General features: G+C 38.4%; 1 protein-coding gene across 4 annotated transcripts in view; it reads left to right on the top strand.

The window, feature by feature from the left end:
• The window catches only part of FARSB (phenylalanyl-tRNA synthetase beta subunit), a 35,383-nt gene continuing 25,530 nt past the window's right edge, over positions 221-10,073 (top strand). For all 4 annotated transcript variants that reach the window (XM_021394604.1, XM_021394605.1, XM_021394603.1 and 1 more), the window contains exons 1-12: positions 221-345; positions 689-744; positions 1,894-2,048; positions 2,631-2,703; positions 3,168-3,283; positions 3,723-3,873; positions 5,074-5,182; positions 6,397-6,467; positions 7,729-7,790; positions 7,877-7,928; positions 9,381-9,442; positions 9,862-10,069. In XM_021394604.1, coding sequence (XP_021250279.1) covers positions 288-345; positions 689-744; positions 1,894-2,048; positions 2,631-2,703; positions 3,168-3,283; positions 3,723-3,873; positions 5,074-5,182; positions 6,397-6,467; positions 7,729-7,790; positions 7,877-7,928; positions 9,381-9,442; positions 9,862-10,069 — 1,173 coding nt within the window. In that variant the 5' untranslated portion in view covers positions 221-287. The remainder of the gene's footprint in view (positions 346-688; positions 745-1,893; positions 2,049-2,630; positions 2,704-3,167; positions 3,284-3,722; positions 3,874-5,073; positions 5,183-6,396; positions 6,468-7,728; positions 7,791-7,876; positions 7,929-9,380; positions 9,443-9,861; positions 10,070-10,073) is intronic.

Below are 10,073 nucleotides of genomic sequence, written 5' to 3'. Positions count from 1 at the left end.
AAAAAAAAAAAAAAAAAAAAAAAAACACTGAAAAAAACACAGCTACACTCCCACCAACGCACAACACCGATCACTGCCGAACGCGCTCCGCCCGCCCGTCCGCCGGGGCGGAAGAGACCCGGGGCCCTCAGCTCCGCTGTAGCTGCCCGGCGCTCTGCCTCCTCTCTCGGCGCGGGCGCTGACGGCGCTGCTGCCAGGCGCTGCGGTCAGGCACTGCGTAGGGCGCCCTCTAGGCGGCGGGGGCCTTGCTGGCCGTGGCGCAGGCGCACAGCGTGCCGAGTGCCGCCATGCCGACCGTCAGCGTGAAGCGAGATCTCCTCTTCCAGGCACTGGGCAGGAGCTACAGTGAGTGCGGCCGGCGCGGCCCTTCGGTCTGCGGCGGGGCTGCCGCGGGGTGTGCTGCCCGTGCGGACGGCCCGGGCGTCCGTCTGTGTTCCGTCGGCAGAGCCGGCGTGCCGGTACTGACGCCCTAGAGCAGCCGCTGTGAACGTAGCGCGGCCAGAAGTACGCTGGCCACTAAGGAAACTGCTGCTCGCATGCCGACGTGAACAAAATTCGCTATGCGACTTTTACCCCTTTTTCAAAAATAGCCATTTGAAAATGCCCAAAATAAACACAAAAACTAGTAAAATCCGAGTTCTGCTTGTAGAGCAAAATTCATCTTTTTTTTTTTTCTTCTTCTTCACAGCCGATGAAGAATTTAATGATCTTTGCTTTGAGTTCGGTTTGGAGCTTGATGAAGTCGTGAGTAATATTTTTGCTTGTTGCTTTGCGGTTAGATGCAGCAGCCTGGCAGCATTTCTATCTGTAAAGATCTGTAGTGCATCCCTGCCAGCGTGTTCCCCAGGGCAGCGCTGAGCCCGTGCCCTCTGGTAGGCACCAAGAAATATCCAGGAGGATACCACAGGGCTGTTCTCAAAAAGGGGTGTGGGCAGGGCTTCAGCATTCCCTTCAACTTATGAAGTCCACCAGCAGTATGGCAGCAGGCTTGTCAACCTGAAGCGTCCTTGTGTCTCTGCATGGCACTGTCCAGAGAACATAACATACCCTACATTCTTGTTACAAATTACTGCTGTCATCAGTTGTGTTAACACGGGTGGTTTGAATCCGACAAGAAAAACATCCAAAAAATTACTGCTGTAGGAACAAGAGACCCTGAGGTTACACACTGCTATGGTTTGTGGAGTTGGGCCGTCTCTGTCCCCTGTTCTTAAGTCTCTGGCTGATTTAGATAGGAGCATAATGATGGCTGCACGCCGTATATTAAATGCACTTTGAAAGATATGTTTGGCTCTATAATGCACACATTTTTGTGTGCAGTGCCACAAGAACGTGTTTGTCCTGGACATTCTGTTGCCTGAGTTGCAATTAATATATTTTTTTATCCAGGTTCTATACTTGTGAAAGTTTGCTGACTCTGCGGCCTTTACCCACATAAGTCTTGAGAAGGAGACTGCATTTTGTCCTTGTTTTTTAATTGAAATTAATCATTCTTTTAATTAGGTTTATCAAAAAATACCCAAACATCATATGTTGTGCTGTATTTCAGAATAGACCTGATGCTACACATCTTTGCTGATCTGTAGCAGAGAATAAGGTCCGTGTTCTCTGCTAGGATCTGCTGGCCTGGAGACTTGTGTTTGTATCTGTTTGAATTCTGATAGTGAAGTTTTCTCTTGATATACCGCATTACAATCTTTACATCTGAGAAGAATGTTGATTTTACAGTATTTTTGGTACTTGGCATGTTTATTTGCTACATAAAACCAAACTCTATTTTTAAACTTTTTTTAATTAATATTTTTTCCTATTATCTCACTGTCACAGTGCTGTGAATGTTAAGATATTTCATGTTTAAAAAAAACAGAATAAACATATCTTGCTTAATTTCAGACATCTGAGAAAGACATTATAAGTAAGGAAAAAGGCGAAGAAAAGGCGGAGGGTGCATCTGAGACTGTTCTCTATAAAATCGATGTTCCTGCCAACCGCTATGATCTTCTTTGCCTTGAAGGGCTGGTCCGAGGACTGCAGGTCTTTAAAGAAAGGTAACGGAGAGTTGTCAGAAATTTGTGTCTTTGATTATTTGTTTAAATGAGAATCCATTTCTGGTGAGTAATTTTGCCACCTGGTTGGATTTTGAGGACAGTCTGATATATAAATCTGCTGTATTTGTCAGATGACCATATGTTTCACAATTGTTCCTCTGGAGAGGACCTGTTTAATATTTTTAAAAGACTAGACCAGAGTGTTACGTTTTGAATCTGTTCTAAAAGTTTTTCCATGGCTATTCCATTTGAGACTTATCCTCTGTAAAGAACTCCTGCAGCGGTACTTCTTTGTGCTTCTCTATTATAAATACCGATACAAATAACTTACTTCACTTCTGTTATGACTTTATCTTCTTGAGGGCTTCCTTTCTATGTTAGTTATCTGTTTACCATTCAGTAGAAAATTTGAAGTTTAAACACCATAAATATAATTTACATCCCCAAATTCCAATGTCCAAAACCAGGCCAGTTGCCAAGAAAATATTCTACATACAATTGCTGCTGCATTTCCAAAAAGTTTTCTGCATTTTCCAAATATTCTGTCCTTCAGTTACAGACTTATTTCTGTTTTTATTCTAGGATAAATCTCCCTAGGTATGAAAAGATAATACCAGCTAAAGATGAAGGTCAGAAGCTGATAATCACTGAAGAGGTAAAAGAGTTTACTGCACCTTTGTATATTTATTGAAAGTTTCTGAACCACGAAGATAGTATCAGTAGCAGTTTCATGACAGCAGTGAGACCAGAAATCTTAATCGCAGTACAAGAGCAAAAGAAATTTTAATGTCTCTTCTCAGTGTGATTTATTTTTAGGGAAGGCAAAGGGGAAGAACAACAGACAAATTATTCTGGGTGAACCTAGTGGCAGATCAACTCAAAGTTTCAGACGTTTGTATTGCATTTACCTTCTGGGCTATTACAGGGTACATTTTAATCCTCCTTGTCTCTACCAGACTTGAAGTTTTTTGTTTTGTTTTGTTTCCCCTTGAATTTCTAACATATATCCAGAATTTTTCCTTTTGATTGCTACTCTAACAAAAAAAAAATATGAAGGAAAATCAGTTCTTGTGTCTTTTGTACTTGAAATTCATAATCTGTTGCTGTTACAAATTGCAGACTGTCAAAATCCGTCCTCATGCTGTAGCTGCAGTCCTTCGTAACATAACTTTTACCAAAGAACGTTATGACAGTTTCATTGACCTCCAAGAAAAGCTACACCAAAATATTTGCAGGTGAGTGCTTAAATTTCAAATAGCATGTAGTGTGTGAGCATGATTTGATTTTATGTTAAGACTTCACTGCCCTATTGCAGAGAGACGTTACATCTTACATTAAAGAAAATGTTATAGCAGCTCTCTTGCTCCTTCTCATTTCCTTGTCTGTTTCTGTCTGCTCTTCAATACATTTCAATGTAAATAGATCTTCTTCAAGAGTTGAGGAAGAAGCCTTCTGCAACAATCCCAGTGGACGTGCCTTTGACTGCCTTGTGTATTCTTAGCATTTCCCATTGTTAGCATACAGGGTGAAAATAATTTCTAGGCTTCTCTGAACTGGCCTTTGTTTTTTCCAGTAAGTTATGTGAGTGCACAGAAACATAGAGCATCATGAAATGCTGTCTCAAAGGAACTCCAAATATTACTAGCAAAATCATTATTTTTTCTTTCTTTCTAGGAGAAGAGCATTAGTAGCAATAGGTACCCATGACTTGGACACAATTTCTGGTCCATTCACTTTTACAGCTAAAGCACCTTCTGAAATTAAATTCAAGCCCTTGAACCAATCACAGGAGTACACAGCTTCACAAATTATGGATCTGTATAGGGTAAGTGTGATTTTTCAGAGTTGCTGTGCTAAGTAAAGGAAATAAGTTTCCAAGGCTTAATGCTTAACAACCCCTTACGGTTGGGGGTTGTTCTCACAAGTAAAAGCCATCTTCTGTAGCTTCAGCCAATGAGCATGATAAATGCATGGTAGTACTTAGTTTGTATTGCCCATGAAAGATGCATCATGTTGTTTGATGCCTAAACATAACTCTTAAAGTAGTGATTTTGACGTTAACCCATTGAGTTATCAACGGACAGATTACTTTTCATGGTACTCTTCATAATATCATAAAAGGATTATGTTCTTGCCTACATTGGTAAGATATTCAGTGTACAAAGCTGAGAAAAAAAAATGATGTAAATAATACCGAATTTTAAAATGTTATTTCAATTGGGCCAGCTTGGTGGCAATGTGGAATTACTTACCCAGCTACATGTTAGGCAGGTGTAGCTGTGCGAAAGACTCAGTAAAAGTTTGGCATCTCTCTTGGCCCAGCATCCTGTTGAAACCAGGTAAACATTAGGAAAAGATCCTACCAGGTCTAGTTGTATAGTATTTATTGTAAAATTAGCCTCTTTAAATGTCGGTATTTGGAAATGATACTATTGCCATTAAAGTATTCAGCGCTGTTAGAGCACACCTGCAGAGGTAAAAGAAATTCTCAACAGTTGAACTGACTAAAGGCGTGTAAAAACTAGGAAAAAAGAGGTGTCAGAGAGGCTAAAAGTTAACTATGTTTTTGGTATACATCCATGTCATTGGAACAGATGTAAGTTTTGAATCAAGTTTAAGCATAAATGTATCAAGATTCAGCACTTTACTTTTAAAAGTATCAAAATGCAAATTGTTATCACTTCTAAGGAGAATTCTGATAAACGAAGGATGAATGCTCACAGGTTTGGCAGTGGAAGGACTGCTGTGGTGAACAAAGTCTTTGTTGAGGTAGCATGCCTTAAGCTTCTTTGAGAGAATCCTTAAGGAAATAGTTTTTAACATTTCTGAAGAAAAAAAAAATCCAGCTCTCTCATTTCAAAGTTTTCCCACTTCTGAGAGTGAGCAGCTTTTGCAAGAGGTACCTAGGTGTAAGCCCAGTCCTACCTTCTTTACAAATTCCTGTCAATACCTCACCTGAGAACTGGTAGGATGGAAGTTCAAAGTGAGCTGACGTTCAATGTGGCGTTACTCTTTGTTTCTCCAGACTGACAGCCACCTTCGACACTATTTACACCTGATTGAAAACAAGCCACGTTATCCTGTCATTTTTGATAGCAACGGTGTTGTTCTGTCCATGCCGCCAATCATCAATGGTAAGTTTATTTCTGACTAGTTTATGCTGTTGCTGCTATTTTGTGAGTCTGGATGTCTAACAGAAACGTTGGTGCATAATGTGGATTATTCTATTAAAAATGTTTCACTTATTACTTCTTTCCATTCGGTTTAAACACAGACAAGATTTTTTTGCTCCCTCAGATAATTAAGTGTAAATATGGGCATTGTTTTTTTTGGATTGGCTACAAGCACTTAAATGAAAGCTTATATGGGTTTTGAAGTGAGTCCAGAAGAGCTGAGGACGTTTCAGCTCTAAAGAGATACAGCGCAGCATCCTGGGAAGGGAGTACAGCGTCCCTCTGTCTTGAGAGCTCAGGTGCTCCTATGTTCACATGGCTTCGTTGATGGCAATGAAATTCATTCAGTGTATGCACTGGGCGTCAGTGCGTAACAGGTGATATGAGGCAGATTTCTGTTCAACCACAACAGATTGTTAGTACATGGTAAACTGAATCCCATTTTTATAAGGAACCTACTACTGAGGGACTTCACATCCAACTTGCAAGGAAGACACTTTAGGTGATGCTCCTGAGTGTATTTTCTGTCTGACTTCTTCCAGACAAGAAACAGTTTTGATTGCATCAGTGATGTGCTACAGTGTATGCCACATGACTGCAAGCGCAGGCAAAAAGCAAATCCATGCTTAAGAGGAACGTGTCCTATGCACAGGACCACTCACACCGACAAAACTTATAGTGTCTCAGATGACAGTGTCAGGAGATCTTGTTTATTTATAAATCACTTCTTAAAAAACATTCGTTGCTATCTAAGTTTGCTTTCTCATGCGTGTCACATGAAATGTGAATCTGCTATTTAGGAATGGAGAGGGGAGGTGCAGAACCATTGTGCCACCAGCAGATGGCTGCGATTCTGCTAGTTGGCTTTTTCAGCTGCCTAGAGAGAGTTGCTGACCTGGCTATCCTTGAACACTGCAAAACACAAATCGTCAGGATGACTGGTCTGCCTTTTCTGATTAGAATGTGTTGTGTTTTTGCTCTTTTTGATTTATAAGTTTAAAAGTAAAAAGCCCCACTACTCTGGTAAGAATTGTTTGAATGTTGATGTAGCAGACATAGTAGCTTTTAAGCTGGGGAAGATGATGATGGTGACGATGACTTTGAAATATGAGATCAGTCAATTGCAAGAAAAGTAACAACATTTCTTAACATGTTATTGTCTTCACGTATTTTAGGAGATCATTCAAAAATAAGCCTAAACACGAGAAATGTATTTATTGAATGTACAGGCACAGACATGACAAAGGTAAATTAATCTTTTCTGCTTTTGATATGCTGTAATATTGTTATCCCTTTGGGATAACAATGCTCTAGTACAAAGACCTACAGTAGATGGACATTTGTTTTATGGAGCAGATGGTCCATTTCAAAAGGGCAGGATAAGTTGTGGGACTACATGGAATTCCCTCAGCACAGTTTTAGGTTTGCTTTACAGATGGTGTTGTGTTTTCCGTGGGTTTTGTTTTTACTCTGTCTTCACACTGACACTAAGTTTTCAGCTTACATAAAAAAAATAAGTAAACTAGGTTTATTTTTGTTGCTGAACACTTTCCAAAGTCTTTAAGATTTAGAAAAAGAATAGAATTCATTAAGACTACTTATTTTGCTGAAACACTTTGTAAAGAATAATTAAAATCTAGGCTGTGGAAAGGCGAAAGCACTTTTTCTTCTTAGTTATCTTTTTCAAGCAGGGATGCTGTGCAAATAATTGTCAACTAGAATTCTTTCTATATGCAAATTCCACAACTCAACGCCAAAGCATGAAAGCCTAGCAGTTATAATTGCCTGTTCTTGAATGTAGGTTGTACATTCATTGATAGTTTCCCTAAAATGCATATCTTGATGCTCAAGAACAAAAGCACTTTTAATTTATCCTACTACACAATGGTGTCTTAATGACAGAAATTTGTGTGTTTTGATATGGCTTCTAAGGAAACTAAGAAAAATAACTGCTCCTTGCTACTGCTTACTTTGATAGTAAATACAAAAATAGTGTTGGTCTCTTTTCATGAAGGAAATTAAAGTGAGAGACATCATAAAGGAACTCTCGTAGTTTAAGAATTTGATTGAAATCTCATGATTATGTTCTGTTATACTAACTTCTTAAAGTACTGGCCATAGAATAAAAGATGTTGCAAATGAGGCTAATTTGACAGTATGTTTTTAAACAGTGCACGACCTTTCAGCCTCTCAGTGAAGTAAGTAATTAGATTAACGATTTGGAAGACAAAGTTCCAACTGGTATCTTCAGAACAGTTTAGCAAAAATGTGCAAATGCTTTAGAGCTTTGAAAAACAAAGATTTCCAGTTATCAGGTTTTCAAGTAGCATCTTTGCTGCAGCAGCAGCAAAACATCTCTTAAAATTCAGCCTGGTATTCTAGATGCTAAGATTTTAAGTAGCGTACATTAAAGAGCATAAGATTTTTTTTCCCCCTTTATGATATTTTGTCTGCTTTAGCACAAGTAGAGGACAGATTTCAATGTGATTATCATCTTTATCTTGTAGGCAAAAATTGTTCTTGATATCATAGTTGCGATGTTTAGTGAATACTGTGAGAAGCAATTCACGTGAGTATAAATTTGGAGTCAGAAAGACATTACACTGCCGCCACATTTTAAAAACATTTTTAGTTCTGTTTTTATGTCTTTTACAGTGTTGAAGCAGTAGAAGTAACTTATCCTAATGGCAAGACTCACATCTATCCGGTAAGCGAGATGGTATCTCACTGTCAGTGAGAAAAGGATTTTATTTACACAAAGTATAGGAATGACATTGTCTTCCTTTTCTGAAGAGTAAGTCAGGGCCTTCTCAAACCCCACAAGAAAAAGAACATAGTGTCTCAGTTTCCTCTTATCTAGAAAACTCATTCCGAAGCACTGCTAATTTATGATAAGGCTAAGAACAGTCTCATTTAATCCAGTGCTCAAGAAAGAAGGCTAGGGTTTAAAGTTATTATGAGTGGTAATATGGATTAGAGTGTGTGATACAGACATTCTCAGGAACAAGTAAAGATGGCTATCAAAAGTCTGTGTCTAAAGCCTACCTCTTCCAAATCAGGAAACATGAATTCAGAAGGAGGTCCTTCAGGCTTAAACCACTGTACAACTGAAATCAGCCTCAGCATAACATGCTTATCAGATCTGGAATCTTTAATGCCTTTGAATAAAATAGCCTTTTAATCCTGGATTTTTCAGTCTTTCATTTTATAGTTTCCAGCTATACAAAGTTAACATACTGCGTGATAAACATTTAAGTGCAGTTTTGCCTGCATTCAGAGTCCAAGGCATACCTCTGTGCAGCAATGAAGGCTTACTTTTTTGTTCTAAATTTAAAGAAAGCAATTCTTCCTGTTTCCTGAAAGCAACTGAAAACAAACAGGTCTGATTGAGTTCATAAAATTATAAGTCTCGAGCAAGTACAAATTAAGTAGGAGGGGGAAAGCTTTTTTTTTTTTGTTTAGACTTTCTGTAGTTTTCTTTTTAAAACTTTTTGGTTTAAAAGTGTTAACTTTAATCCTCAGTGGAAGGACCTACAATCTAGAAGAAACATCCAACAAAACAAAAATTTCTGCATTAAAGTTTCCCTGCATAAAACAGTGCAAAAAATTGCTGAAGTTTTGGATGCTAGGGGTTTTTACAGATTTTTTTTTTAAATCAAATTTAGAAGCACTAAGTATACACATACAAAATGACTTTCTTAGATGTATTACACACTTCCTAGGTAAAATAAGATATTCCTGTGCCAATACAGAGGTAACAAGTTTTCTTTCCTTTTCCTCCTAAGGTCATATGGTCTGTACTAGACCATGCAATCTTTTGCATGACCATTCATTGCTTTAGGGCTTTGACTTAAACAAACTGGTGACTAGGAACTATCAGAAACTCAGTTACTTGCATATATCTGAAATTATAGGAAGTTTCAATAACGAGAATTTCATGCTGTATTCAGACTTCTAGCTTAAATTAGAGCAGCTTTTGCAGTATGTACTATGATGTTATTTTCAAGAATAATTTTCTCTTAAAATGTTGAGATTGTCTTTTGCAGACATTATTTGGGTATCATGATTAGAAGAAGCTAAATTAGCATGATATCGAAACTGAATCCTCTTAGAAATGGCAAGTGGTGTGTATGCTGAAAAGCTTTGCCTTTCTTTTTAGGAACTGGCTTACCGAAAAGACAAAGTGAAACCCGAGCTCATTAACAAGAAATTAGGAATCAGGTGTGTTACTGCAAATAGAAGCTTTTTTCACTCAAGCATTAATCATGAAAAAGATCCTTGAAAACACTGGTTATTGCATTGTTTTTAAAATGTTCACAGTGAGATCTTTTATTTATCAGAAATTCAGAGGTTAACTTTGGTGATTTAGTCAAATCTGTAGGACTTTGGCTCCCCTTTTCAGTAAACGTGAATCATTCTCTTTGGCCTCACACAACTGTTGTGAAATAAAGAAAAATTACTGTCTCTGAGTCAGAATCTGAGCTGTATCTGTTGGCATGCTCAGTTTATGTGCAGTTCGTAAAGCACTTTAGAGATTATTCAGGAAGTAAAGCAACATAGCAGAAACACTGATTACTTTAAAAAAAAAACAACAGCATAGTCTAAGATCTGTAAATTATTGCTCTCTTGTTTTGTTTCAGTGAAACTCCATCAAGCCTTGCAAAGCTGCTGACTAGGATGTGTTTGAACTCACACGTCATAGGGAATGGGAACAATATAGAGATTGAAATCCCTCCTACCAGAGCGGACGTTATCCATGCATGTGATATCGTAGAAGATGCAGCAATAGCTTATGGTTATAACAACATTCAGATGGTTATTCCGAAAACGTACACCATAGCTAATCAAGTAA

The sequence above is a fragment of the Numida meleagris genome, chromosome 4, assembly GCF_002078875.1.
Source record: "Numida meleagris isolate 19003 breed g44 Domestic line chromosome 4, NumMel1.0, whole genome shotgun sequence".
Lineage (NCBI taxonomy): Eukaryota > Metazoa > Chordata > Aves > Galliformes > Numididae > Numida > Numida meleagris.
This window is presented reverse-complemented; position numbering and strand designations above follow the sequence as displayed.